The sequence below is a fragment of the Astatotilapia calliptera genome, chromosome 15 (assembly GCF_964374335.1).
Source record: "Astatotilapia calliptera chromosome 15, fAstCal68.1, whole genome shotgun sequence".
Lineage (NCBI taxonomy): Eukaryota > Metazoa > Chordata > Actinopteri > Cichliformes > Cichlidae > Astatotilapia > Astatotilapia calliptera.
The window spans coordinates 28,004,193-28,032,053 of NC_137436.1; the positions used below are offsets into that span (position 1 = coordinate 28,004,193).

At 45.4% G+C, this 27,861-nt stretch overlaps 3 protein-coding genes across 16 annotated transcripts; 2 read left to right on the plus strand and 1 right to left on the minus strand.

The window, feature by feature from the left end:
- Positions 1 to 90: 90 nt before the first annotated feature.
- Positions 91 to 14,109, minus strand: LOC113037338 (transcription factor IIIB 90 kDa subunit-like). Of its 8 annotated transcripts, none has more exons than XM_080289511.1 (19): positions 13,689 to 14,109; positions 12,499 to 12,707; positions 11,574 to 11,654; positions 11,328 to 11,501; positions 9,487 to 9,518; positions 9,337 to 9,409; positions 2,845 to 2,994; positions 2,660 to 2,753; positions 2,454 to 2,580; positions 2,335 to 2,374; positions 2,144 to 2,239; positions 1,758 to 2,066; positions 1,612 to 1,673; positions 1,425 to 1,506; positions 1,302 to 1,354; positions 947 to 1,212; positions 793 to 844; positions 518 to 691; positions 91 to 437 (listed from the first exon to the last, which is right to left on the minus strand). In XM_080289511.1, the coding sequence occupies exons 2-19, from the start codon at positions 12,680 to 12,682 to the stop codon at positions 387 to 389; spliced, it is 2,100 nt and encodes a 699-aa protein (XP_080145637.1). In that variant the 5' UTR covers positions 12,683 to 12,707; positions 13,689 to 14,109; the 3' UTR covers positions 91 to 386. The 8 variants fall into 8 exon arrangements, with proteins under 8 accessions (XP_080145637.1, XP_026050095.1, XP_026050096.1 ...); XM_026194310.2 differs by having other exon boundaries at positions 518 to 695; XM_026194311.2 differs by having other exon boundaries at positions 518 to 616; positions 947 to 1,215.
- On the plus strand, positions 3,644 to 9,171 carry LOC113037339 (BTB/POZ domain-containing protein 6-B-like). Of its 3 annotated transcripts, none has more exons than XM_026194312.2 (5): positions 3,644 to 3,778; positions 4,266 to 4,529; positions 5,807 to 5,897; positions 5,987 to 6,105; positions 6,822 to 9,171. In XM_026194312.2, the coding sequence occupies exons 2-5, from the start codon at positions 4,315 to 4,317 to the stop codon at positions 7,852 to 7,854; spliced, it is 1,458 nt and encodes a 485-aa protein (XP_026050097.1). In that variant the 5' UTR covers positions 3,644 to 3,778; positions 4,266 to 4,314; the 3' UTR covers positions 7,855 to 9,171. The 3 variants fall into 3 exon arrangements, with proteins under 3 accessions (XP_026050097.1, XP_026050098.1, XP_080145640.1); XM_026194313.2 differs by having other exon boundaries at positions 3,696 to 3,835; XM_080289514.1 differs by lacking the exon at positions 3,644 to 3,778 and having other exon boundaries at positions 4,171 to 4,529.
- Positions 14,088 to 27,106, plus strand: xrcc3 (X-ray repair complementing 3). 5 transcript variants are annotated; one of them, XM_026194314.2, is made up of 7 exons: positions 14,088 to 14,264; positions 16,158 to 16,295; positions 16,377 to 16,574; positions 26,222 to 26,376; positions 26,444 to 26,656; positions 26,721 to 26,773; positions 26,859 to 27,106. In XM_026194314.2, the coding sequence occupies exons 1-7, from the start codon at positions 14,210 to 14,212 to the stop codon at positions 27,088 to 27,090; spliced, it is 1,044 nt and encodes a 347-aa protein (XP_026050099.1). In that variant the 5' UTR covers positions 14,088 to 14,209; the 3' UTR covers positions 27,091 to 27,106. The 5 variants fall into 5 exon arrangements, with proteins under 5 accessions (XP_026050099.1, XP_026050100.1, XP_026050101.1 ...); XM_026194315.2 differs by having other exon boundaries at positions 26,736 to 26,773; XM_026194316.2 differs by having other exon boundaries at positions 16,203 to 16,295.
- The last annotated feature ends 755 nt before the right edge of the window (positions 27,107 to 27,861 follow it).

The following is a 27,861-nucleotide window of genomic DNA, read 5'->3' on the forward strand; positions in this document are numbered from 1 at the left end:
AAACCCAGAGTTTTCGTTAACTCAGGGTATACTTACTCAGTTTTTCCACTAAACCGGCTTCCTGAAACAGGGCCCAGAAAAACTCGTCACCACTGTCAGTTTCTTTATTGTGAAGGAATGTTTGTCTTATTGTTTGTTTGTATTGAAATACAGGATCAACAAACACACACAATTACATACACACACACAGCTGGTTTTAACGTCAATACAAAAGCGTCTAAAAACCTCAGTAGGAGGATCAATAAAAATGATCACGGATCAATTAAAGGGCAAATAAAAACCGATCAGTAACTCATTCCCTTGACACTGGTTATTGATCTGTGAGATATGGATCAGCTGCCTTGGCTCTGGAGCCTGGATGGAGTTTCTTCAGTTGGGTCAAAAGGTCAGCAAGCGGAGTCAAAAGATCTCCTCCTCATCTGCATCACAACCGTAATCTGGATGACGCAAATCAATAAAATCAATGAAATCAATCAATGTTACTGTAATGATTTTGAGAATAAAAGTCTGGACTAACCTCCCACCAGCTGCAGAGCGCTAACACACTCCTCCTCCTCCTCTTCCTCTTCCTCCTCCATGGGGGATGGAGCAGTTGGGAGGGTGGGGCTTGTTTCTGCTGCAGAGTCAAGGGGTGGGTTGGACTCAGTCTCTGCTGGTGTTTCTGTTTCTGTAACCACTGTGACTGTTCTCTCTACCTGAAAGATTAACATCAGGTAAACCAGGTAAGAGGGAGTAACAGGTACGAGAGGTGAGGAAGGACACACAGGTGAGACATGCAAGGAGGATGCGCACCTGATGAGCTGTTTTCTTCTTCTTTGGTGTGGAGGAAATGAGGTGGCGGAACCTGAAAGAGCAGGAGAGAGAACATCAGGATAGCGTGGAGGACAGGTTGAAGAATATTCATTACTGATGACAGGTTATTGAGAGATCAGATCAGTTGAGATACCTCTTGCCCATAATGCTGGTGTTGGCTGCAAGGTCTTGGTTACTGTCACTGGTCTTCCTGCGCCGGCGGCGGTTGAGTCGTTTTCGTGCTACGGTGGTATCGGGGGTGTGGTCGGGGGACCTGGTCGGACTTCCTGTTCCTCGGTTAAGATCTCTAAGGACATCGTAGTTGATCTTACTGGAGATCTTCTTCTTCTCTAACATTCTCTCAATCGCCTCGCCCGCTGTCAATGCCTCGATCTGGTCCCGCTTCTTAGACTTCTTCTTCTTCTGACAAAATATTCACCACATGGGGTCACAGATTAGGTGGGTGGAGCTTCAGGTGAGGCTCTTGAGTGGATGCTGGTTTCACTCACCTTCTCCTTGTAGGTGCCCTCCTCCTTCTCTTTGTTTATCCGCTCCTGTTTCTCTGGAAACACAAAAACAAATCAATCAGAATCAGTAATCAATAACACCCATCAATGATTGCTGATGAGCACCTTTCTGCTCCTTCAGGTATTCGGCGTTCTGCTTCATCCACAGCTCCGTCTTCACCTGAACCTCCTTCTCATTTAGGATGTACTGTATCACACAGAACAGGCCAATCAGAAAAGAGCACGTGCAGTTGGGTCCTTTCACAGTAAAAGTTGCTCAGGTATCTTTGTACCTGTAGAACTGTGAACTGACCTTATCGATCTCTTGATCATCAATACCTTCCAGGTCCAGCTCCTCGCTCTGTGGGTGGTCACCTGAAGGTAAACGCAGAGCTTGATTTCTAACTGCCCTATGATCTAATGGTGATGTCACCATTCTGTTACAGTCGTTATCCTCACCGAGATCTTTCTCGCCACTCTCTGATGTGTCCGAGGTCTGGAAAGTCTGCTGGAGGCTCAGGCTGGCGGCGCTTGGCAGTTTTCCCAGAATGGAGGTCAGAGAGGCAGCCTGACGGTGTGGTCCCATCGACTCCTTCTCTGGCTCTGCCACCGGATCTCCCTTCATGCCACGTACCTCCTCCTCCTGGATCACCTGACACAGGAAGTCCTCAGTCAGGTGGTGGGTGGCCGCTTGTAATTCCACATCTTCGCTCTCAACCTCCTCGGGCTCTGATGGCATTGACAAAACCTCGCCGTTGTCCTCGGGGTCTGAAAACAGAAAAGGTGGGAGCAGCTGAGTGACTGTGTGGGCATGGTGAGACAGTCAGGTAACCCAAAGAACTGACCAACTTCTTTGGTGTAAGCGGCGTAGATTCCTCTGAGTTTGGGCCGACTCTTCTCCAGCTCGGTTTCAATCTCGTCTTTGTAGCAGCTGATCTCTCCTGATGATGACAGGAAATGCACTGTGATTCAAAGATTCAATACGTAACCCCCTCTCATCTGAGGCAGCCCACCCAGGTAAAAAAGACAAACTGACCTTCGACCTCATCCAGTTTCTTAGCCAGCTCCTGCTCTAACTGCAAGAAACCAGGAAGCACAGAGTGGTTAGCTAATTGGACACCTAGCTGCTGCAGCCAATCAGAGACAAAGATGTACCTGCTGCATTTTGGCTTTGTGCTGTGCAGCAGTGAATGAGGGGGGGTCGCACTCCTGCTCCAGATCTACTCTCATGAACTCATCAATGGTCAGCTGACTGGTGGGCGTGTCCTCAAACTCAGTTAACCTGCAGGGAGGGAAAGGCGCTGAGATCTGCTTCCTGTTTTGGTGGGGGTCAGGTGTATTCAGGTGTTTGTGGGGCTCACCTCTTCCTCAGTGTGGTCTGGCAGACCTTCACCACGCCAATCACGTCCTTCACTGAACGCCGAAACTTATGCATCCGAGCTGCTACCAGGAGTGCTGAGGAGGAGGAAGAGAAGGAGTGTTAATGTCTGCTTCATGCACATTGCCGCTGACGTTTGTTGCTATAGTGACAAATTCCAGGTTGCACCTGCTCCACAGAGTCCAGAGGGTCGGCGTCCTGTGTGCATCCAGTCCCTCTTCATCCTCTGTACAAGACGAAGAGCCGTCATGGAAACCTCATGAGTCTTCGCCCCAAACTCCAACATGTGCGCAAAGCGAGGAATGTACAGACAGGGGTCTGAGGAGGGGAAGGAGTGCTTCAATGTTAATAAACGTGGCCACACAGGGTCAAAGTTCATCAGCAGGCAAAAGATCGCTTTTTTGTTGTGGCATCAGCAGAGATTTATAAACAGTATTCAAACTTAAGTTCAACTTAAGTTAAAGGCCTTGTGTCCAGCTCCGCCCACTACATTTACTGTTGACTGTTAAATCCAGAACTGAATCAGCTTTCTGGGATTTCTTTACCTGAATGATTAAATCCGCATCAGGGCTCTGTAAGTTAGCTGTGAGTTACACTGATCACACATCATATCAGAGACTGCAGAAACTATGTGGGAGGTTCCCCTCATGACTGCAAACCCTCAATAATCACCAAGGATACTGAAATTACACCGCACGTGAGGTGTGTTCACACTATCCCAGTGTTCAGCATCCACTGAGCCGCTTCTGCACTCAGAAGCTGCATTTCCGTGTGTGTGTGTGTGTGTGAGTGAGAGAGACTGCTTGTTAACACGCTTAGTATTTTTTTTTCTTCATAACAGTGGCTTGGACACAGACATCACCACACACTGTACGTAGCAAACATAAACATACGGACACACTTCCGTGTTTGGTGTTCATGAAAACATTTGCGGTTGCTCGATGGCTGCGTTCTTTTCCCGCGCTCTGCTGCCCTCTTGCAGTGCGGAGCGGTGGTGAAGGCGGTACTACAGTGTAAGATGGCGGCCGGAGGCAGGCTGCAGCGATCTGCTCGTTTTTAACGTTTACAGCGGAAGGACGCGGGGACGGCAGACGTCACACAGGTAACCCGCATACCAAAGCTCCATGACACGCGCCACAGGTCCAACGCTGAGAATCTGGTACGTGATCGGTACTCAGAGCTGTGATTAGTGATGATCGATTGTTACCGGACAGAGACCCGATCTCCTGTTCGCTGAAGATAAACAGATGTGGTGGGCGTGGCTTTCTGGGCCACACTGATGTTAATAATAACAGCGGTCTGCTGAATCCACACCTCTGCGGGTTAGATACTGTTTATTAGCTGGATCCATGTTAGTGATCAGAGATCAATGACCGCAGCGCAGACAGGTGAAGCATTACAGACCGCCTTAGTAAACACACCTGGACACCCTCAGATGAATGATATCAGCGATCAGATAATCCAGATTATGATGAGCCTGCAGCTGCTGTCAGTTGTCTGTGCTTTAGGACAAAGGAGACGCTCTGCTGTCAGATAATCTGGATCATAATCTCTGTGGATCATAACATCCCGCTCTCTCTGACCCACAGCAGGCTGCGATGCTGTGACTGCTGACTCTGCCTGCTTTCTGAGGAGGACATGGCAGCCGAGCTGTTCTCTACCAGTCTCCCTCAAGACGAGGAGGTGGAGGTTCTGGAGGTGAAGAAGAGCTTCATTCAGGTGAGCGACCTGCAGCTGACTGCCGAAGACATCTGTGGAGACAGCGGCATTGCCGCCTCACAGCCAAATAACCATGACGGGAACCCGGAGGAAACAGACAGCTGGCAAGCTTCCCACCCCACCCTCAGAGAAAGGTAAAACCCCCCCCCCAAAAAAACCCCCACCACCAACAACCACAAGCAGTCAGAGAGATAAACAACAACAATAAGAGGACAACAAATTGACTATGCAGACATTGCTTCTTTTTCATCTAAAGGACATTAAAATGTTTGTTGCTAACACAGCCCCAACACAAAGCCCCATCCAATTCAATGTTAATTTTACAGTCCTAAATTACAACAACTGTTGCCTTAAGGTGCTTTATATTGTTTAAGTAAAGTGACTAGATGTTACAATCCCATATCAGGGATTGTAACATCTAGTTTCACAAAAAAGAAAGAGAAAACCCCATTAATCATATGACCCCCTATGAGTAAGTGCTTTGGTGACAGTGGGAAGAAAAAATTCCCTTTTAACAGGAACAAACCTCTAGCAGAACCAGGCTCACAGAGGGGTGACCATCTGCTGGTGGTGGTCAGAGGGCCCGGTGGCGCCAGTGTCCGGCAGCCTCGCCTCTGTCAGTGCGCCCCAGGGTGGCTGTGGCTACAATGTAGCTTGCCATCACCAGTGTGTGAATGTGTGTGTGAATGGGTGGATGACTGGATATGTAAAGCGCTTTGGGGTCCTTAGGGACTAGTAAAGCGCTATATAAATACAGGCCATTTACCATTTTACCATTTGCTGTGAACAGCTGGGGATGAGTGGAGGTCAATGTTATCCAGTTTCATGGATAGATAAAGCTGTGTCATCTGCATAGCAGTGAAAATGTATGCTATGTCTCTTGATGATAACAGAACCCTCATCAATTGTAACCTTCACTAAAGCTGTTTCTGTGCTGCGATGAGCTCTGAAAACTGACTGAAACTCTTCAAATAAGCCATTCCTCTGCAGTTGATGTGTTAGTTCTTTGACAACTACTCTTTCAAGAATTTTTAATATGAAAGGAAGGTTGGGGATTGGCCTATAATTAGCTAACACCGGTGGGTCTAGAAATGGCGTTTTAGGCAACGGTTTAACTACTACCAGCTTGAAGGCCTGTGATACATAGCTGATTAATAGAGATAGGTTGACCATATTTAAGATTGAAGCATTAATTAATGGCAGGACTTCTGAGCAATCTTGCCATTCCTGCATGTCCTCATGTGTTGAAGTTCAGGCTCTGGCTGCTGGGCTGGGGTCTGCATACATTCAGCTTTATCATCATTCTGCATTTTTGGCTATGTTAGCTACTAAGAAATGTGATGTGCTAACCCGAGTCTGTTGTTGTCCTTGTACTTTGCTGTTGTCTGTTGATTATGTTGTGTGGCTGCAGGAACGCTCTGATGTTCAACAATGAGCAGATGGCTGATGTCCACTTCATTGTCGGTTCTTCAGGAGAGACTCAGACAGTGCCTGCTCATAAGGTACAGAACCTGTTCCCACTGACACTTTGATCCAGAGCATACGGTTTGATGCTGTGGTCCAGATTCTAATGGATTCCTCTGTATGGCAGTACGTCCTGGCGGTGGGCAGCTCGGTGTTTGGAGCCATGTTTTATGGAGATCTGGCAGAGGGACAGTCTGTGATCCAGATCCCTGATGTTGAGCCGGCTGCTTTTCTCATCCTCTTAAAGTGAGTCAGAAATCAAGACCAGGCCCACTGTTAGTGAATTAGCAGCAAGCAGAGTCCTGAAAGTAGTCTCCTTCACTCGGATGACCCCCAGCTTTGCATTCTGCCTCATGTGGAGCTACAGCTGCCTTTCTAGTGTGCCTCATTGGGCTAGGATAGAAGGATAAAGGCTAGGATAGCAATGGAATCAGAGAGGCACAGGCTTCACAGAACTACAATCTGAGAAAACGTTGTCTGACAGAAAAAAATTATTACAAAACATAAAAAGTTTTGTTAGTATCCTGAACACTTGACTCCTGAACGTGACTATGAAATCTTTTTCAGTGCAGATCTGAGTACCGCCATTAGTGTTTCGACCAAATTGAAAAGTGTTCTGTGGCAGGATCTGAGGTAGGGTGGAGGTTTGTGGTGGGACGTGCTTAAAGACTGTAGACACCGTGGGCTGGGCAGAAGGAGTTCAGCTCCAGTGATTTTGTTTCTTGAAGCAGGATTTGGTTGAAGGGACAGGAGAGTAAGGCAGGCGTTGTAGTTTATGGTGTAGCTCGAGAAAAGGGACCACAGACCAGATTTCACAATCCATCATGTTGATAACATTGAGGTAACTTCTGTTTCTGCTCCACTGTGGTGGTACACAAACCCACTACAGTCAGCTATGGATGCCGCGTGTTGTACAATTTTTGTCGAAACATGACCTCATCCTACTATTTTCTCTATCTCAGGTACATGTACAGCGATGAGATTGAGTTGGAGGCTGATACCGTGCTCGCCACGCTATATGCTGCTAAGAAGTATATTGTCCCTGCTCTGGCGAGGGCCTGCGTAGCCTTCTTGGAGACGAGCCTTGAGGCAAAGAATGCCTGTGTGCTGCTGTCTCAGAGTCGGCTGTTTGAGGAGCCGGAACTGACGCAGCACTGCTGGGAGGTGATCGACGCTCAAGCCGAACTCGCTCTGCGCTCTGAAGGTTTCTGTGAGATCGACTTGCTCACGCTGGAGATAATCCTGCAGAGAGAAACACTCAACACCCGCGAGATCGTGGTGTTTCAGGCACTGCTGTGCTGGGCGGCGGCAGAGTGTCGGCGGCAGGGCTTGACAGTGAACCCCAGGAATCAACGCACGGTGCTTGGTAAGGCCCTGTACCTGGTCCGATTCCCTTCCATGACACTGCAGGAGTTTGCAGATGGGGCAGCGCAGTCGGATGTGTTGACGCTCAAAGAGGCCCACGACGTCTTTCTGTGGTTCACTGCTACCAACAAACCCAGGCTGGAATTCCCCACTGTGAAGCGGGCGGGGCTACTGCCACAGAGGTGCCACCGCTTCCAATCCTCAGCCTACCGGAGCAACCAGTGGCGCTACAGGGGGCGCTGTGACAGCATCCAGTTTGCCGTGGATCGCAGGATTTTTGTAGCTGGACTTGGTCTGTACGGTTCCAGTGGTGGGAAGGCAGAGTACGTTGTGAGGATTGAATTGAAGAGGCAGGGAACTGTTCTAGCCCAGAATCTCAACAAGTTTCTGTCAGATGGGTCAAGCAGCACCTTCCCGGTGTGGTTCGAGCACCCGGTGCAGGTAGAGCAGGACACCTTCTACACAGTCAGTGCCGTCCTGGACGGAAACGAGCTGAGTTACTTTGGCCAGGAGGGGATGACTGAAGTGCAGTGTGGGAAAGTGACCTTCCAGTTCCAGTGCTCATCAGACAGTACCAATGGCACTGGGGTGCAGGGGGGGCAGATCCCAGAGCTCATCTTCTACTGTTGAACTGGACCCAGGGATTCAGCCAACAGGCAGGAAGTCGGAGCCTGGAGCTCAGATTCAATCAACGGACCTGGCAATTGGAAATTGGCAGCTGATTGAACAATGCCGTGGACCTGAGAGCTGATTGGCTGTCAGGTTTTTAGAAGTGTTTGGTGTATATTAAAGTCTCCTGAATATTTGAGAAAATGAATAAAGGAAGTTGTAGTTTTTCTGCTGCTGCCACTAGATGTGGCTATGTGGTCTCACACTAGGGATGGGTACCGGTGTCCGGTGCCATGATGGCACCGGTTCTGACATAAACGGTAGTAACCAGACCGAAAAGCAGCGCACATTTCGGTGCTTTGTTTCCGTGCTTTTTTTTCCTGAGCTGTGATACACTTCTAGCCAATCATTTTACGTTTCCGAGGATAGTAGGCGGGGCCAGGTACGTACGTTCTGTTAGAGCAGAGCTACAGATTAAAAATGCCCAAGGCGAAGCGGTCAAAAGTCTGGCTGTACTTCACAGCAAAATATGAAAACTCAGCAGCCTGCAACAAGTGCTTTAAGCTGATACTGTGATACTGTCAAAGGAGGTAACACCAAGAATCCGATTAAACAGCTGGCGACGCATAGCGTTTTTTTTAAAAGCCGAGAAATGCGCCGTATTTGATAGCTTGCTGCGAGACCTCACACCGTGCACGTCGGGTGGGTTGCCAGTTATCGGACCCGGAGCAACATCCCCCAAACACCCGAAGAATAGAGTCCTGGCCCCTAGCCCTGCCAGTGTAGCAGAAATGATGACGGATGATGATGGCAGCAGCAGCCGTTCTTCTCTGCGTGAGTAGCTTGTTGTCCGTGTGTAATTTACGTTGAGTAGGCTAACCACGTTATTACATTAATGCATGTAAGGTGAACTAGCAAACATCATCATAGCTACATGCGGATGTCTTCTTGTTTGATGGCAGATACTCCCTTCACCCTGGCCAAAAAGGCTAAAATGACCAAAGAAAAAGTGGGAAACAGTTAAACACGAGAGGTTTTTGGACAAAGTTTGTGTTCTCCATTCTTTAAGCACCGGTTCGAGCACCGTTTAAGCACCGGCACCGTTTCAAAAGTACCGATTTAGCAGCGGTATCGGATAAAACCTAAACGATACCCATCCCTATCTCACACTGTGGGGGATTTAACTTTTTTTGTGGTGTGGATAATGAATTTTACTTGTGTTCAAGGTCACACGTGTAAAACGGAAATAAAAAATTTGAATGCAACAACAAATTATTTCAAGCCTGTATTCAGTAGAAAAGCATTGCAGACAAAAAATATAAAGTTGAAACTGATAAATGTGATTGGTGTTTTTTTTGTTTTGTTTTTTTTTATTTACAGTTTATTTCTGGATGTCAGCACATGTTGCACATGTTTATCACACTTTAAATCATCTGTGAGACTGCATTCTCTGCTTTTCCAGTGTTGTGTGCTTTAAATAAATACAATGAGTAAATAGCTCACCAATGGCGGGAGCATTGATGCAGAGCTCACGAGCCAGCAGCAGGAAGGTCTTTCCCAAGATGTAGACATTTACCTGGACACACAGCATAGAGCTCACACCTTAATGACACCACTGAGATTCCACTGAGAGTAGCTGAGGCTCGGTCTTACCTGCAGCAGATCGCTGAGGTCCAGCAGCATGTCTGAGGCTTGTATAAGGAAAACCAGGAGATGAAAGGTCAGAATGAAGCTTGTAACCTCTGTGTTTTTATCACGTTTGTGTTTGATTTAAAATTGTAAATCACTGGTTCCAGGTGTTTCTGATCACCTTAAACAGCAGAACATCTGCAGCACATTAGGGTGATGGACATCTGAATGTACCGCTGATGGATCAGTTCCTGTGACAAACCTGCATCCACCTGCAGCTGATGAAAATCTGATGTCTTTCTCCTCATACCGTATTTTCACGACCATAAGACGCACTGTACTAAAAGGCGCAGTCTCAGTTATGTGTGCCATTACTGTATTTAACACACACATAAGGCGCACTGGATCATAGGGCGCATACAAGTACTGTATGCATATTTAAAAATAAAGCGGGAGCAAACCTAAGTTCGGTACCTTACTCACATTTCTGTTACCGGTAATCGTCATCATCAACAACACACAAGCATACAAGTGTGCATATTTAAAAATAAAGCAGGAGCAAAACAAAGTTTGGTACTCACATTTTTATTACCAGTAATCGTCATCATCAACAACATACAAGCATACAAGTGTGCGTATTTAAAAATAAAGCAGGAGCAAAACAAAGTTTGGTACTCACATTTTTATCATCAATCAAACCCATCGAAGTCCTCATCCTCTGTGTCCTCATCCATCCAGCCCTTTTCATTTGCCTTAATTATGATTCCTGCTGGAAACTTCTCTTTAGGCAAAGTCTTTCGTTTAAAAATCACCATAGGCGGCAGTTTCTGTCCATTAGCATGGCAGCCAAGCACAACAGTAAAAGAAGACTTTTCATACCCCGTTGTGCGTATCGCTACCGTGCTGGTCCCCTTCTTCTCCACAGTGTGACTCACCGGGATGTCAAAAGTGAGCGGGACCTCGTCCATGTTTGTGATGTGGCTGGGCTGGATGTTTTTGTCGCCGATGTGTTTGCTGCGGAAGATGGCCAGCTTTTCCTTATAATCCGCTGGAAGTTGCTGCGCTACCGTAGTCCTGGTCCGGATGGAAAAATGGCACCGTTTCATAAAACGAAAGCACCAAGACGGACCTCCTTGGAAATGTTCAATGTTCATCTCTTCAGCTAGTGAAACTGCTTTTAGCCGAATGGTGACCGTCGAAACGCTTCTCCCGCTTGTTCTTTGCTCGATGATCCACCGCTCGAGTCTTTCCTCCAACTCGGGCCACCTCGCCTTATGTCCGCGGAAACTCAGCTGCATTTTCTTGACCTGCCGGAGCTTGTTTTCTAGCTTCCTCCATTTGCAAACCATCGATTCGTTAATCTTAAATTCTCTCGCGGCTGCTCGATTTCCATGTTCCTCCGTATAGCTGATGGCCTTCAGTTTAAACTGTGCTTCATAAGCGTGTCTCTTTGCCATTTTCAGGGTTGTTAAAACAACGATGTTCCACATAATGCACATACCTGTCCTTTTATACAGGTATGTGCGATTGTCCGGTATATACGATCAACGCTCACACTTCACCCTTTAGCGTTCTCATGGTGTTCTCTACTACGTCCTCCTTACAACACACAGGGCGCACTGCGCTATAGGGCGCGCCGTACTTTTTGAAGAAAATCTAAGACTTTTAAGTGCGCCTTATGGTCGTGAAAATACGGTAGTTTTAAAAGAGGAGATGAGCTGCACACCTGAGCTACAGGTGAGGAAACCAGTTCAGTGGTTCACCTGGCTGCATGTAAACTGACTGTAGGCCATCGCGGTTTCAGAGTTCAGGTTTGTCTCGGCAGTTTGCACATGCTCAGTGGGTCAGAGTGGTTGCTAGGATACGTGGCGTGCCCTCAGTGCGGCACACAAGGTAGAGGCAGGCAGCGATGACGTGCTCTGTCTTGCGGCCCCGGGTCAGGTGTTTGCTGACGACTAGCTTGAAGAAGTTGAAGGCGGTGTCGAGGCAGTGCTGGTTGAGCTGCAACTGACTGCCCAGCTGCTGGATCTGACGCTTACCTGCACACACACAGGCTCGTTACACCTGTGGCTCACCTGGACACCCTGCCCCCAAACAGTCAAAGGACTCACCGTTCTGAAGTGTCTGGGCTCGCGACTCTTTACCAACGCTGGTGTGGAAACCAGAACCAAGAAGTGGCGCTTTAACGGGACCTGATGGGCAGGCAGAAAGACAGCTGTTCAGAGGACTTTGACTTTTGACACTGTAGTTGCTGCAGAGCATTTTGGGTAAAGACAGGTTAGTGTTAGACACGCATCACAGGCATGAAGTCAAAGTTGAGTGTTCATTCTAGGGTGGAATGATTGTATAGCAAACGTGTTTACTGACTTTAAAAATTCAATTCAATTTTATTTATATAACGCAAAATCACAACAACAGTCGGCTCAAGGCACTTTATATTGTAAGGCAGACCCTACAATAATACATACAGAGAAAAAACCAACAATCATATAACCCCCTATGAGTGAGCACTTTGGTGACAGTGGGAATGAAAAACTCCCTTTCAACAGGAAGAAACCTCCAGCAGAAGCAGGCTCAGGGAGGGGTGGCCATTTGCCATGACCACTTGGGGTGAGAGAAGGAAGACAGGATAAAAGACATGCTATGGAAGAGAGACAGAGATTAATAACAAGTATGCTTCGGTGCAGAAAGGTCTATTAACACATAGTGACTGAAGAATACTCAATGCATCATGGGATGATGGACATCGATTAATTACAACGAGGGGAATGCTCAGGTGGACATGTTTCTGATTCTGGATGAGAAGCTTTGAAACACAGCGACTTGTTTCTCATGATGTTTTCTTCTAAAACGTGGCACTAATTAAATTACCTGAACTGGTCAGAGAGACGTCCGAAGCCTGCTTGAGCTGTATCTGTGAAACCTGGATGGACTTCAGCAAACTCACATGGTCTCTGAAACTTGCTGATGCTGCGGATTACCAGCCCTTCCTGTTTCACCCTAAACCACCCTAACCTGCCTCTGTTGGCGTCTCACCATCAGCAGACACAAACTGTCCCACGGCGGACGACACGCCTCCGCTTCCCTCCACAAACTGGACCTCGGACACGATGATGTTGTCCTCCAGAACCGAACCACAGCTGGTGCACACGGCGCTGCCACGAGCCTGGTCCACGTCAATATCAGACCCCCCGCAGGTCCTGCACACCCGGGAGCTCATGGTGGAGGTCAGAGGTCAGCAGTCCCTGAGGTGGAGAGACCGGTTAAATATTAAACTTTCACATGACGATGAGTATGAAGGTCAGACAGCAGACAGCAGACAGTGTGTGTGTGTGTGTCTTAAAGAGGATTCAAAACTCTGTGATTCAAACTTGGGTGACTCTTATTGGTTGCAGCTGTTACCTGTTTACATGTATGAAACAGTCTGATTGGCTCAGCTCAGAACAAATCTGATCAGCAGATCACTTTTAGTTAAAATGACAAGTTTTAAACCTTTTCCTACTTCCCTACACCACCACACATCACATCCTGTTCTCTGTGAATTTGTTGGATACTATTTAACTCCACCTCTTTGGCTTGCCTCCTTATGCAACACATGGAAGAGAACATGGAAGCTGTGAGTTAAGAAGACTCTGCTTAACTTTTGATAGATTGCCGTAAATGGAAAGGGATATTTCCTCACTTGAATGCATGGTTGTGTTACATCAGAGCCCTTTATTGTTAATTTTGAAGAAATTGAAACACTAAGATGGTAAGTTGCTGTTATCCTGATGTTAAAATCAAGATGACTGTTCTCTCTAAGTTGCCTACTGGGCAAACGGGTCAGCCGATCCGATGCAGTCACTATGGGTCTGCACTAGATACTGCATCACCTCGACCAACCTGAGACACACGCCAGATACTGTTCATGGGTTTCAGTTTGGCCTTCAACACCATCATCCCAGACATGTTCCACCAGAAGCTCACCCACCTCCACCTGCCAGTGGATCACCAGCTTCCTGATGCCCAGACCAGCACTGGCCTGTCACCATATCAGCAGCAGGTGAACTCAGACTCCCGCTGAGCTGCTCAATGGCGTTAGCAGGAAAATGTCGGTTTGTGATTTATGTCATAAAAACAAAGGTTGGAGTCCAGTCAGAGTTTTTTTTTCTCTAACTTTATTTAAATATTTTTAATCAGCATCGGATGCTGCACCTGGAACATGTAAACAAATATAATCGGCTAACCTGAAACACCGGGACCGGGGAGCTCCTCTCCCAGAGATCTGGATCCACTCACCGGGAGAACTTCAGAGTCTGGTCCGTTAGAAACAGTGTTCCGTCCCAGAACACATCCGGTCACCTTATTGGCTGCTAATAACGGTTATTGATCAGTTATTGATCACTGACTGTTTTCAGATTGCAGTTTGTTTTCTTCCTGTGGCGCGCTGGAGTGACGTTACTCAATAGGCACAGGACATGAGTTGGTGACGTGGGTGTGGAAAGGAAAGCATTTGAATCCTAATAATTAAACCCTGAACGAATGTAACTGTTATCACGTCACCAATATGTTATATCATCTGGATTCGACTCAATGAAACAAACCGACTTCTTTTGACCCAGAAATAACCCCGCTCCTCCCCCCAGACTGTGTTGAACGGTACCACCCGGCGCCGCCTGATGACGTTTCTCGTTCGGCGGGTTATTTTCGATGCAGTGGCGCTTTTGATGTAAACAAACACACAGTCGGACGGACGGAGGTCAGCGGGATGAACTGCGACCAACTACTGCTCCACCCGCGGGTCAGCGCTGCCCTGAGGAGAGGTAACAGCACCGAGCTCATCTGATGTTATTAATCTGCAGTTATTCCAACTATTCTGGATTTAACAGGGAGCCACTGAGGGGAAGCCAATATAGGAGAAATATGGTCTCTCTCTATAGTTTTTTCTCTCTCTTTTTAAACCTTTATTTAAAGGTCAGTACAAAGTAGAATTAAAACAGTATTACATTGAAGGTGTTGTACTTAAAGAAATTGTAAACCACAAACAAACAAACGACCATTTTTCAGAACCTACAATACGCATACCGGTACGCTAAGGGGAGAAGTTTAACTGATTAAGCCAAAGAGTAAAGATTGGAGGATCTTTATTTTTTCACATACAACCATAGCCTTTGGGGTTAGTAGAATTCTTAATTGAATTTAGATATTATAAAAGCTCATAGGAGTATACATAAAAGGAGGGATGTCTCCCTAAACATTTGGATTTGTGAATATGAAATTTAACCTTTAAGATTAACAAGTTAATCATATACCTGTTATCAATGTTGAATTGTCTTTAGTTTTTGTGGAGCCCAAATAATACGTAGTTTCAGAACAGTGCAAATCCTTTAAATACATGTTCTGAGATAAAAACACATAATCTCTGCCAGAAGTCTTACCAACAACAGTTTGTATTGGAGATGCCAGTGGCCTGTGGTATGAAGGGATATTAGTGTTTATTCTTATAAAGCATACAAACCCCTGAAGGTATAGACCCAAATGCTTTAATATAATTGTCATGATTTATTGCTAAATATCTTTTAGTAAAGATGGCGCTGGAGTGACGGCAGCCTTTCCAAGTAATAGACCTCAATACTTGAAATGTGCAATTCACTTGTATTTTTATTTTTTATTCCTATTTATTCTATTTATCCCCTTCGTATATTTTATTTATATTGTCTCTGTATTTATATATATATGTGTGTGTGTGTGTGTGTGTATATATATATATATATATATATATATATATAAATAATATTCTGTAACTTCTGTCGGTGCTGTGCTTTTTTGGAAATCGAATTTCCCAGAGGAACCCACCCGAGGGATTAATAAAGTTCTATCTTATCTTATCTTATCTTATCTTATCTTAAATTGAAATGTAGACAAAATTCGTCATATGAGAAAAGCATACAATTTGAATCGAATAATTCGTTGACTAAAATAATGTTGTTCCTAAACTAAGAAAAAAGTTTTCTTTATATAGGATATCCTTGTTATTCCAAATATTATAACTGTGTAGACTAATCTCTCTCTCTCTAGTCCCTGTCAGTACTCTTGCTACAGCATTTTGAAATAACTGAAGGTATTTTCGGAGAGTTTTTGCTACATCTTCATAATAATGAACCAGCCTAGAAGTAATAAATGCATAAGCTAGTTTTTCAGCATCACTCTGAGACAGGGTAGCTCTAATTTTAGAGATATTGTGCAAATGGAAGAAAGCAGTCCTACATAATACCTACAGCATCCTCTAATTGTTCTAATAGGATATCATGGTCGACAGTATCGAACACTGCATTGAGGTCTAGCAGGACAAGCAAAGAGATGAGTCCACTGTCAGAGGCCATAAGAAGATCATTTGTAACCTTCACTAAAGCTGTTTCTGTGCTGTGATGAACTCTGAAACCTGACTGAAACTCTTCAAATAAGCTATTCCTCTGCAGTTGATCTGTTAGCTGTTTGACAACTACTCTTTCAAGAATGTTTAAGATGAAAGGAAGGTTAGAGGTTGGCCTGTAATTAGCTGAGACAGCTGGCTCTTTTTAAGAATCCATTCAAATTATTACAGATTAGACAGTGAACACCAAAGATTCAGAGATGTGATGAATTGCTTGGACTTCCTTTTTTTGTGGTTGTTTCCATTGTTTCCACGGTAACCACTTGTGCTTCTCCTGCTGCAGTTCAGCTAAAGTCTGTGAAGGATGTGGTTTGTGCTTCTGCTCCAGACCTGCAGAGACTCACCGGTTTGTCCAACTCTGATGTCCAGCAGCTGATCACTGCTGCCGCTGCCGTCTGCAGAAGGCACCCTCCAATCACAGGTCAGGAGAAGAGTCTTACTGGACACACTGTGTGATGTGATATCATGCATTAACCAAGTGTGTGTGTGTGTATGTGTTCAGCACAGCAGCTGCAGCACGGCGTGTCTGGCGCCCAGCTCAGGCTCGGCTGTCCAGTTCTGGACCGCCTTTTGAGGGGCGGTTTGCCTGTGGGGGGCATCACTGAGCTGGCTGGAGAGAGTGGCACCGGCAAGACTCAGGTGGGCCTGCAGCTCAGCCTCTCGGTGCAGTACCCAGCAGAGCACGGAGGGCTGGGAGCAGGTCAGTGAACGCACCATGATTTTGCCAATCAGTAGGTTTGTGATACATTCAGTGAAAAGGTTGTGGCTAAGCAGCTTACAGCAGTTTTGGATAAACACAATATTCTTGACAAATTTCAGTCTGGCTTACGCAGAGCTCATTCTACTGAAACAGTCCTTCTTAGAGTTTCCAGTGACATTTTGATGCAAAACGATGCGGGAAAATGTTCTGTTCTGCTGATGTTGGACCTCACGTTGGCCTTTGATGCAGCTTACCATCACGTTCTGCTTGAAAGGCTGAAATATCAAATCAAATCAAATCACTTTTTATTGTCACATCACATGTGCAGGTACATTGGTACAGCACATGTGAGTGAAATTCTTGTGTGCGAGCTTCACAAGCAACAGAGTTGTGCAAAATACAATAATGTAAACAAGCAAAATACAAGAATGGCTACATCTGAAACTAATAAATATATGTACAGTGGGGCAAAAAAGTATTTAGTCAGCCACCGATTGTGCAAGTTCCCCCACCTAAAATGATGACAGAGGTCAGTAATTTGCACCAGAGGTACACTTCAACTGTGAGAGACAGAATGTGAAAAAAAAATCCATGAATCCACATGGTAGGATTTGTAAAGAATTTATTCGTAAATCAGGGTGGAAAATAAGTATTTGGTCAATAACAAAAATACAACTCAATACTTTGTAACATAACCTTTGTTGGCAATAACAGAGGTCAAACGTTTACTATAGGTCTTTACCAGGTTTTTACACACAGTAGCTGGTATTTTGGCCCATTCCTCCATGCAGATCTTCTCGAGAGCAGTGATGTTTTGGGGCTGTCGCCGAGCAACACGGACTTTCAACTCCCGCCACAGATTTTCTATGGGGTCGAGGTCTGGAGACTGGCTAGGCCACTCCAGGACTTTCAAATGCTTCTTACGGAGCCACTCCTTTGTTGCCCGGGCGGTGTGTTTTGGATCATTGTCATGTTGGAAGACCCAGCCTCGTTTCATCTTCAAAGTTCTCACTGATGGAAGGAGGTTTTGGCTCAAAATCTCACGATACATGGCCCCATTCATTCTGTCCTTAACACGGATCAGTCGTCCTGTCCCCTTGGCAGAAAAACAGCCCCATAGCATGATGTTTCCACCCCCATGCTTCACAGTAGGTATGGTGTTCTTGGGATGCAACTCAGTATTCTTCTTCCTCCAAACACGACGAGTTGAGTTTATACCAAAAAGTTCTACTTTGGTTTCATCTGACCACATGACATTCTCCCAATCCTCTGCTGTATCATCCATGTGCTCTCTGGCAAACTTCAGACGGGCCTGGACATGCACTGGCTTCAGCAGCGGAACACGTCTGGCACTGCGGGATTTGATTCCCTGCCGTTGTAGTGTGTTACTGATGGTGACCTTTGTTACTTTGGTCCCAGCTCTCTGCAGGTCATTCGCCAGGTCCCCCCGTGTGGTTCTGGGATCTTTGCTCACCGTTCTCATGATCATTTTGACCCCACGGGATGAGATCTTGCGTGGAGCCCCAGATCGTGGGAGATTATCAGTGGTCTTGTATGTCTTCCATTTTCTGATGATTGCTCCCACAGTTGATTTTTTTCACACCAAGCTGCTTGCCTATTGTAGATTCACTCTTCCCAGTCTGGTGCAGGTCTACAATACTTTTCCTGGTGTCCTTCGAAAGCTCTTTGGTCTTGGCCATGGCGGAGTTTGGAGTCTGACTGTTTGAGGCTGTGGACAGGTGTCTTTTATACAGATGATGAGTTCAAACAGGTGCCATTCATACAGGTAACGAGTGGGGGACAGAAAAGCGTCTTACAGAAGACGTTACAGGTCTGTGAGAGCCAGAGATTTTCCTTGTTTGAGGTGACCAAATACTTATTTTCCACCCTGATTTACGAATAAATTCTTTACAAATCCTACCATGTGAATTCATGGATTTTTTTTTCACATTCTGTCTCTCACAGTTGAAGTGTACCTCTGGTGCAAATTACTGACCTCTGTCATCATTTTAAGTGGGGGAACTTGCACAATCGGTGGCTGACTAAATACTTTTTTGCCCCACTGTACAATATATAATAGTATATGCATTTCTGGATGTGTATACTAAATATTTTTCTACGTGTGTGTGTGTGTGTGTGTGTGTGTGTGTGTGTGTGTGTGTGTGTGTGTGTGTGTGTGTGTGTGTGTGTGTACATATTTTACAAATTAAATAGAGTAAACAATAAATAAAATATATAAAATAAAATATACAGAGTGAGACATGTGCAAAACAGTGGCGTTACTGTACAGTATGGAGTGCATAATGTTAAAGTTCCAGTAGTGAAGCTGAGGTGTCTATGAAGTGTTCAGCAGTCTGATGGAAGCAGTCTGAACAGTTTATGGCTGGGGTGACTGGAGTCCTTGATGATCCTCCCCGCTTTCCTCAGGCACTGTAGATGTCTTGGAGGGAGGGAAGCTCACCTCCAATTATCCAATTATATTGGGTCGGTGTATATGGATCTGCCTTAAAGTGGTTCTCCTCATATCTGTATGAATGATACTTTTCTGTGGCAGTTTCTAAGTACTTCCCTCACCTACGGTGTGCCACAAGATTCTGTATTGGGGCCTTTATTGTTTTTAATACATCTACTTCCTCTCCAGCATATTTTGAGCCCCTTTGAGGACATTTGCTACCACTGCTATGCAAATGACATCCAGTTATACTTTTTGTTTTTAAGCCCCAAGATGTTTGAATCTGAATTCCTCGTACAGTGGGGCAAAAAAGTATTTAGTCAGCCACCGATTGTGGAAGTTCCCCCACTTAAAATGATGACAGAGGTCAGTAATTTGCACCAGAGGTACACTTCAACTGTGAGAGACAGAATGAAAAAAAAATCCATGAATTCACATGGTAGGATTTGTAAAGAATTTATTCGTAAATTAGGTTGGAAAATAAGTATTTGGTCACCTCAAACAAGGAAAATCTCTGGCTCTCACAGACCTGTAACGTCCTCTGTAAGAAGCTTTTCTGTCCCCCACTCGTTACCTGTATGAATGGCACCTGTTTGAACTCATCATCTGTATAAAAGACACCTGTCCACAGCCTCAAACAGTCAGACTCCAAACTCCGCCATGGCCAAGACCAAAGAGCTTTCGAAGGACACCAGGAAAAGTATTGTAGACCTGCACCAGACTGGGAAGAGTGAATCTACAATAGGCAAGCAGCTTGGTGTGAAAAAATCAACTGTGGGAGCAATCATCAGAAAATGGAAGATATACAGTGGGGCAAAAAAGTATTTAGTCAGCCACCGATTGTGCAAGTTCCCCCACTTAAAATGATGACAGAGGTCAGTAATTTGCACCAGAGGTACACTTCAACTGTGAGAGACAGAATGTGAAAAAAAAATCCATGAATTCACATGGTAGGATTTGTAAAGAATTTATTCGTAAATCAGGGTGGAAAATAAGTATTTGGTCACCTCAAACAAGGAAAATCTCTGGCCCTCACAGACCTGTAACGTCTTCTGTAAGACGCTTTTCTGTCCCCCACTCGTTACCTGTATGAATGGCACCTGTTTGAACTCATCATCTGTATAAAAGACACCTGTCCACAGCCTCAAACAGTCAGACTCCAAACTCCGCCATGGCCAAGACCAAAGAGCTTTCGAAGGACACCAGGAAAAGTATTGTAGACGTGCACCAGACTGGGAAGAGTGAATCTACAATAGGCAAGCAGCTTGGTGTGAAAAAAATCAACTGTGGGAGCAATCATCAGAAAATGGAAGACATACAAGACCACTGATAATCTCCCACGATCTGGGGCTCCACGCAAGATCTCATCCCGTGGGGTCAAAATGATCATGAGAACGGTGAGCAAAGATCCCAGAACCACACGGGGGGACCTGGCGAATGACCTGCAGAGAGCTGGGACCAAAGTAACAAAGGTCACCATCAGTAACACACTACAACGGCAGGGAATCAAATCCCGCAGTGCCAAACGTGTTCCGCTGCTGAAGCCAGTGCATGTCCAGGCCCGTCTGAAGTTTGCCAGAGAGCACATGGATGATACAGCAGAGGATTGGGAGAATGTCATGTGGTCAGATGAAACCAAAGTAGAACTTTTTGGTATAAACTCAACTCGTCGTGTTTGGAGGAAGAAGAATACTGAGTTGCATCCCAAGAACACCATACCTACTGTGAAGCATGGGGGTGGAAACATCATGCTATGGGGCTGTTTTTCTGCCAAGGGGACAGGACGACTGATCCGTGTTAAGGACAGAATGAATGGGGCCATGTATCGTGAGATTTTGAGCCAAAACCTCCTTCCATCAGTGAGAACTTTGAAGATGAAACGAGGCTGGGTCTTCCAACATGACAATGATCCAAAACACACCGCCCGGGCAACAAAGGAGTGGCTCCGTAAGAAGCATTTGAAAGTCCTGGAGTGGCCTAGCCAGTCTCCAGACCTCAACCCCATAGAAAATCTGTGGCGGGAGTTGAAAGTCCGTGTTGCTCGGCGACAGCCCCAAAACATCACTGCTCTCGAGAAGATCTGCATGGAGGAATGGGCCAAAATACCAGCTACTGTGTGTAAAAACCTGGTAAAGACCTATAGTAAACGTTTGACCTCTGTTATTGCCAACAAAGGTTATGTTACAAAGTATTGAGTTGTATTTTTGTTATTGACCAAATATTTATTTTCCACCCTGATTTACGAATAAATTCTTTACAAATCCTACCATGTGAATTCATGGATTTTTTTTTCACATTCTGTCTCTCACAGTTGAAGTGTACCTCTGGTGCAAATTACTGACCTCTGTCATCATTTTAGGTGGGGGAACTTGCACAATCGGTGGCTGACTAAATACTTTTTTGCCCCACTGTATGTGCTCCTGACAGACATGTACCTAAGATAATGAATGCTTTTGGTCCCCTTTCGATATTTGTGAAGTCAGCTATCAGGAACCTTCATTTGCTCCCTGTTAAATCCAGAATTGAATTCAAAATCCTGCTCCTCACATACAAGGTCTTAAATAATCAGGTCCCGTCTTATCTTAATGACCTTATAGGACCACATCACCCCATTAGAGCACTTCGCTCTCGCACTGCAGGCTTACTTGTTGTTCCTAGAGTATTTAAAAGTAGAATGGGTGGGTAAGGCTTCATTTTTCAGGCCCCTCTTCTGTGGAACCAGCTTCCAGTTTGGATTCGGGAGACAGACACTTTCTCTACTTTTAAGATTAGGCTTAAAACATTCCTGTTGGCTAACTATATGTTAGGGCTGGACCAGGTGACCCTGAATCCTCCCTTAGTTATGCTGCAATAGGCATAGGCTGCTGGGGGACTCCCATGATGCATTGAGTTTTTCATTTTCAGTCACCTTCTTCACTCACTATATGTTAATAGACCTCTCTGCATTGAATCATACTTGTTATTAATCTCTGTCTCTCTTCTACAGCATGCCTTTTATCCTGTCTTCCTTCTCTCACCCCAACCGGTCGCAGCAGATGGCCACACGTTCCTGAGGCTGGTTCTGCCGGAGGTTTCTTCCTGTTAAAAGGAAGTTTTTCCTTCCCACTGTCGCCAAAGTGCTTGCTCATAGGGGGTCATTTTATTGCTGTTTTTTTCTGTGTATGTATTATTGTAGGGTCTACCTTACAATCAATGTTCCCTCTAATTTTTCACGTGTCTGAGCGAACACACAAACTCCCTGAGCGATCCCTTGGACCACTGTGAGCGACATCACACGTGTGCACTGTGGTCACGCCAGCGTTTACATTTATGTTAGACTACTTTTAATTAACTGCTTTAGCCCATTTACAATGAAAATGTAAAAAAAAAAAAAATCTAGTCATTGACCTGTGTAGTATGTTAACACTATTGGAAGTAAAAAATAACTTGAAGTCCAATTTCGAAAACACAACTATCTTTTTTTTTTTATTTTTTTTTTTTTAAATATATAAAGCTTTGACTTATTATGAGTCTGTGGTCTGGGAGAGAGTCCTGTAACTCTGTCTGCAAAATATAGTACATAATGACCAATGCTGGGCAATTAATTATATAGTTACGTCTTCAAAAAAGTAACTGAGTTATGCAAACAACATTTTTTGCAGCTATTTTTTTTTTAATGCAGCCAAGGCGTTTTTTAAACTAACATTTCAAACTATTTACAGAACAATCAGCTGTTCTGCATCAAATCTGATGCCACACAAATAATTTGTGCCACTCCAAAAAATAATTTCTGTCCACTATAAGATAAAGGAGAACAACAGCCTGATACGTCTGGGAAGGTTCTCAGTCATCCAGGTCATCGTGGCTCAAGAGTTGGGAGTTCGCCTTGTAATCGGAAGGTTGCCGGTTCGAGCCCCGGCTTGGACAGTCTTGGTCGTTGTGTCCTTGGGCAAGACACTTCACCCGTTGCCTACTGGTGGTGGTCAGAGGGCCCGGTGGCGCCAGTGTCCGGCAGCCTCGCCTCTGTCAGTGCGCCCCAGGGTGGCTGTGGCTACATTGTAGCTTGCCATCACCAGTGTGTGAATGTGTGTGTGAATGGGTGGATGACAGGTTGTGTAAAGCGCTTTGGGGTCCTTAGGGACTAGAAAAGCGCTATACAAATACAGGCCATTTACCATCGTAGTCAAAGGAGCTTGCAAAGAAAAGCGTCTGGACTTCTTTAAGTTGCTTGAAGACGTTTCACCTCTCATCCGAGAAGCTTCTTCAGTTCTAAGGTCAAATGGTGGAGAGTCCCAGATATAAACCTAGTGGGCGTAACCCCCCACAGAGGGACAAAAGGACCCCCTGATGATCCTCTAATCGCCTGAGCCAAGGTGTGAAACTGGGTGTGGGTCCCAATCAGCCAGAGTTTCGGGTGAGTTCATTGTGAAACCTGGCCCCACCTTATCATGCGAATTCCTGAGATCAGATGGCCCAGGATGTGAGTGGGCGTTAAGGCGTCTGGGAAGGGATCTCAAAACTGGATTATAAATGGCAGAGAGTTGGTGTCGTAAAACCACCGCCTCTGTTCAAAGATGGTCGCTCACAGTGGACATAGATGGCTTCTTTCACTCGTCTTTCAAACCATCTGTCCTCTCTGTCCAAAATGTGAACATTGGCATCCTCGAAAGAGTGACCTTTATCCTTAAGATGCAGATGGACAGCTGAGTCTTGTCCTGGGGAGGTGGCTCTTCTGTGTTGTGCCATGCGCTTGTGAAGTGGCTGTTTGGTCTCTCCAATGTAGAGGTCTGGGCATTCCTCGCTGCACTATACAGCATACACCACATTGTTAAGTCTGTGTTTTGGCATTTTGTCTTTCGGGTGAACCAGTTTTTGTCTGAGCGTGTTGCTGGGTCTGAAATGCACTGGGATGTCATGCTTGGAGAAAACTCTCCTGAGTTTTTCTGATACACCGGCTACATAGGGGATAACAACATTGTTGCGTCTGTCTTTCTTATCCTCCCTCGCTGGTGTCTGGTCTTCTTTTCTGTGCCTCTTTGCTGACTTTAAGAATGCCCATTTAATGATGGTTTGAAAGACGAGTGAAAGAAGCCATCTATGTCCACTGTGAGCGACCATCTTTGAACAGAGGCAGTGGTTTACGACACCAACTCTCTGCCATCTATAATCCAGTTTTGAGATCCCTTCCCAGACGCCTTAACGCCCACTCACATCCTGGGCCATCTGATCTCAGGAATTCGCATGATAAGGTGGGGCCAGGTTTCACAATGAACTCACCCGAAACTCTGGCTGATTGGGACCCACACCCAGTTTCACACCTTGGCTCAGGCGATTAGAGGATCATCAGGGGGTCCTTTTGTCCCTCTGTGGGGGGTTACGCCCACTAGGTTTATATCTGGGACTCTCCACCATTTGACCTTAGAACTGAAGAAGCTTCTCGGATGAGAGGTGAAACGTCTTCAAGTAACTTAAAAGAAGTCCAGACGCTTTTCTTTGCAAGCTCCTTTGACAACAGCCTGATACCTGCAGGCCTGACAACAGGAGATGTATCACTCCTGTAACACCTGTAACATTCAGCAGTCGCCTCATTGTTCTGACACACACAACAAAACTATTGACTACACTACACACTAACTACACAGGATTTGCACTAAACGTCTCAAATCTCTCACATCTCAAAACACCGCCATCACTCCTAAAACTTCCCCCCGTTTCTTAACAACTAAATGCCACATTGCCATATCATTTTTTGATTGGTTGACATGGTACTTTTTTGGACGAATAGGAAAGGGAGAGGGGGGTAGGGTTTGTTTTTGCTCACAGGCAGAGAGTGTTTTCGAGCCTTTTTTTCGTATAAAACGCCGTTTTTACCGTTTCTTCCCGCAGTAAATATAAACAACGATAGTATTCAGGAAGAAAACCAAACATTGCAGATATTTTTATCATAATTATGGTTTTACGTGGCCTATCAACTCAATTTAAAAACTAGTATAAAGTCCATACTTTTTCCGTCAATTGTTCCGTCTGTCCTGCTCACATCTCCAATGGTTGTACACGTTGTCATTAACGTGGCTTCACTCCACATCAGCCACGGCGCTTTGCTAGCTAAAACACCGGTGTCAGCATATAAGAACGCTGTCATAGCCTGTCAACGATGTTGATTAGCTGCGTATGTGCGAATGTGAATCGCATTATTGGCTGGACTATGGGATAAGATGGCATCGTTCTAATCCCATATGGGAGCAGCCAGTCACTTACTGACTAACACTGCAAAACAGAATTGTCAAAGTATTAATTTTAATTTCAATTCAGGTTAGAATTTTTGTGCGCAGAGACCGTGCCTACAGTGCGCAATTGCGCACGTGCGCAGCTTAGAGGGAACATTGTTTACAATATAAATCGCCTTGAGGCGACTGTTGTTGTGATTTGGCGCTATATAAATAAAATTGACCCACCTCTCACTTTGGATGCTCATGTCAAATCTCTGGTTTGGTCTTGGTTTTGTCACTTAAGAAACATTGCTAAATTAAGCCCTATTGTATCTCGCACTGAACTGGAGTTGTTATACATGCATTCATTTCATCATGATTAGACTACTGTAATTCACTGTTTACATGTCTAAGCAAAAACTCCTTGGAGCATCTGATGATTGTTCAAAACGCTGCAGCAAGGCTTCCGGCCAGATCATCAAAGTACTCACATGTGACACCGTTGCTAATACAGTTGCACTGCCTCCCCATTAAATTCAGAGTCCATTTTAAGATTCTGGTTCTGACCTTCATGGACAAGCACCAGCTTGCATCATTGAACTTTTAAAGCCCTATGTCCCTAGCAGGTCCCTGAGGTCATGTGATCAAGCCCTACTTGTTATTCAGCATACAAGGCTGAGAACTAAGGGAGACAGAGCTTTTACCACTGTGGCTCCCAGACCATGGAACTCTCTCCTACTGAGCTTAAGATCTGTGGACTCAGTAGTCTCTTTTTAATAACAACTAAAAACACATTTTTAAATTTGCATTTTTGTTAACTTTTGTCTGTTTTTGTTTTATACTTAATCTCTGTGTGAAGCACTTTGTAATCTTTTATCTAGAAAAGTGCTATATAAATAAAAATTTACTTACTTACTTTACCTGTTCAATGACCTGCTGATTTGTAAGTTAATAAATAACCTCTGATATGTCACATTCATTATTTGTGTGTTCGTTGTTGGTTCCAGGTGCGTTGTATGTCTGCACTGAGGACTCATTTCCCATTAAGCGTCTGCACCAGCTGATTGGCGAGCAAGTCTGTCTGCGTTCTGACGTTCCTGCGGACCTTGTAAGCAGTCTTCGCTTCAGCGACCACGTTTACATTGAGCATACCGCGGATCTGGTAAGTCTGATCATGCGACATCTGTTCAGACCCCGTTACAACCCATAACTTCTTGCTCTGTCCTCAGGATTCCCTCCTGGTGTGCCTAACACGCCGTGCCCGCCTCCTACTGACACGCGGTCTGGTGCGACTAATCGTGGTCGACTCAGTGGCAGCGCTGTTCAGGACCGAGTTCCAGGCCGATGATTGGCTAGAGAGGAACAGACAGCTACTCACCTTCTCCTCCATGCTGCATCACCTGAGTCAGGAGTTCAGCACACCTGTGCTCTGCATCAACCAGGTAACACCATCCAGGTAGCACACCAGAGTTCAGTCTCTTATCTCTGACCACTAATCAGTGACAGGTGTTTGTTTTCCAGGTAACAGATGTTTTCAGCCAATCACACAACAGTATGGGGTAAATCAGATATCTTCTTTATGAGCTGATCACATTTTGACCTTTGACCTCAGAACCACTTCAGCATAAATTTCCTCCTACTCAGGCCTTCGCTGTCCACCGTGTCTCCTGCTCTTGGGTTGGCGTGGGCCAATCAGGTGATGGTTCGGCTGATGATGAGCCGTCTCCAAGGAACGGTCGTCCGTGGTGACCAGAGCAGTGCTCTCCGCAGGTTGGAGGTGGTGTTTGCGCCTCACCTGGCACGTGACGGACAAAACGCTGCCGTGTGGAGGGAGGGGCTCAGAGGAGTTGAGAGCTGGACTTCAAATAGAAAATAAACTTTATTAAACAGCATCAGTAGCATCAGATTATTAAAGAGTGATCACACTGTTTCCTGACTGTTCTGAAGGTTGTGGACACTGATGCATTGACTGGGGGTCAGACAGGTGTGTTAGTGGCCTCATATCTCTTTGATCTGGACAGAATGAGCTGGGAGGTCCAGACTGATACATGATCCTGATTTTGCTGTGCAGGTGGACTCTGGTCTGTTCAGGAGCCTATGATTCGGTTCTGGTTGACCCGCTAAAGTGGATTCAGATTATTTTCAGACTGAACCTTTTCAATTCAATTCAATTTTATTTATATAACGCTAGATCACAACAAAAGTCGCCTCAAGGCGCTTCATAGATACAGAGAAAAACCCAACAATCATATGACCCCCTATGAGCAAGCACTTTGGCGAGAGTGGGAAGGAAAAACTCCCTTTTAACAGGAAGAAACCTCCGGCAGAACCAGGCTCAGGGAGGGGCGGGGCCATCTGCTGTGACCGGTTGGGGTGAGAGAAGGAAGACAGGATAAAAGACATGCTGTGGAAGAGAGACAGAGGTTAATAACAGATATGATTCAATGCAGAGAGGTCTATTAATACATAGTGAGTGAGAAAGGTGACTGAAAATGAAAAACTCAATGCCTCATGGCAATCCCCCGGCAGCCTACGTCTATTGCAGCATAACTAAGGGAGGATTCAGGGTCACCTGGTCCAGCCCTAACTATATGCTTTAGCAAAAAGGAAAGTTTTAAGCCTAATCTTAAAAGTAGAGAGATAGTGT

Coding starts and splice junctions, on each gene's coding strand:
- LOC113037339 (XM_026194312.2), top strand. CDS start 4,315: ATGGCAGCCGAGCTGTTCTCTACCAGTCTCCCTCAAGACGAGGAGGTG. Junction 4,530..5,806: donor CACCCCACCCTCAGAGAAAG/GTAAAACCCCCC, acceptor GTGTGGCTGCAG/GAACGCTCTGATGTTCAACA. Junction 5,898..5,986: donor AGACAGTGCCTGCTCATAAG/GTACAGAACCTG, acceptor TCTGTATGGCAG/TACGTCCTGGCGGTGGGCAG.
- LOC113037338 (XM_080289509.1), bottom strand. CDS start 12,682: ATGAGCTCCCGGGTGTGCAGGACCTGCGGGGGGTCTGATATTGACGTG. Junction 11,655..12,498: donor ACAGTTTGTGTCTGCTGATG/GTGAGACGCCAA, acceptor CCTGCCCATCAG/GTCCCGTTAAAGCGCCACTT. Junction 438..517: donor CGCTCTGCAGCTGGTGGGAG/GTTAGTCCAGAC, acceptor TGCGTCATCCAG/ATTACGGTTGTGATGCAGAT.
- xrcc3 (XM_026194314.2), top strand. CDS start 14,210: ATGAACTGCGACCAACTACTGCTCCACCCGCGGGTCAGCGCTGCCCTG. Junction 16,296..16,376: donor AAGGCACCCTCCAATCACAG/GTCAGGAGAAGA, acceptor GTATGTGTTCAG/CACAGCAGCTGCAGCACGGC. Junction 16,575..26,221: donor GCACGGAGGGCTGGGAGCAG/GTCAGTGAACGC, acceptor TGTTGGTTCCAG/GTGCGTTGTATGTCTGCACT.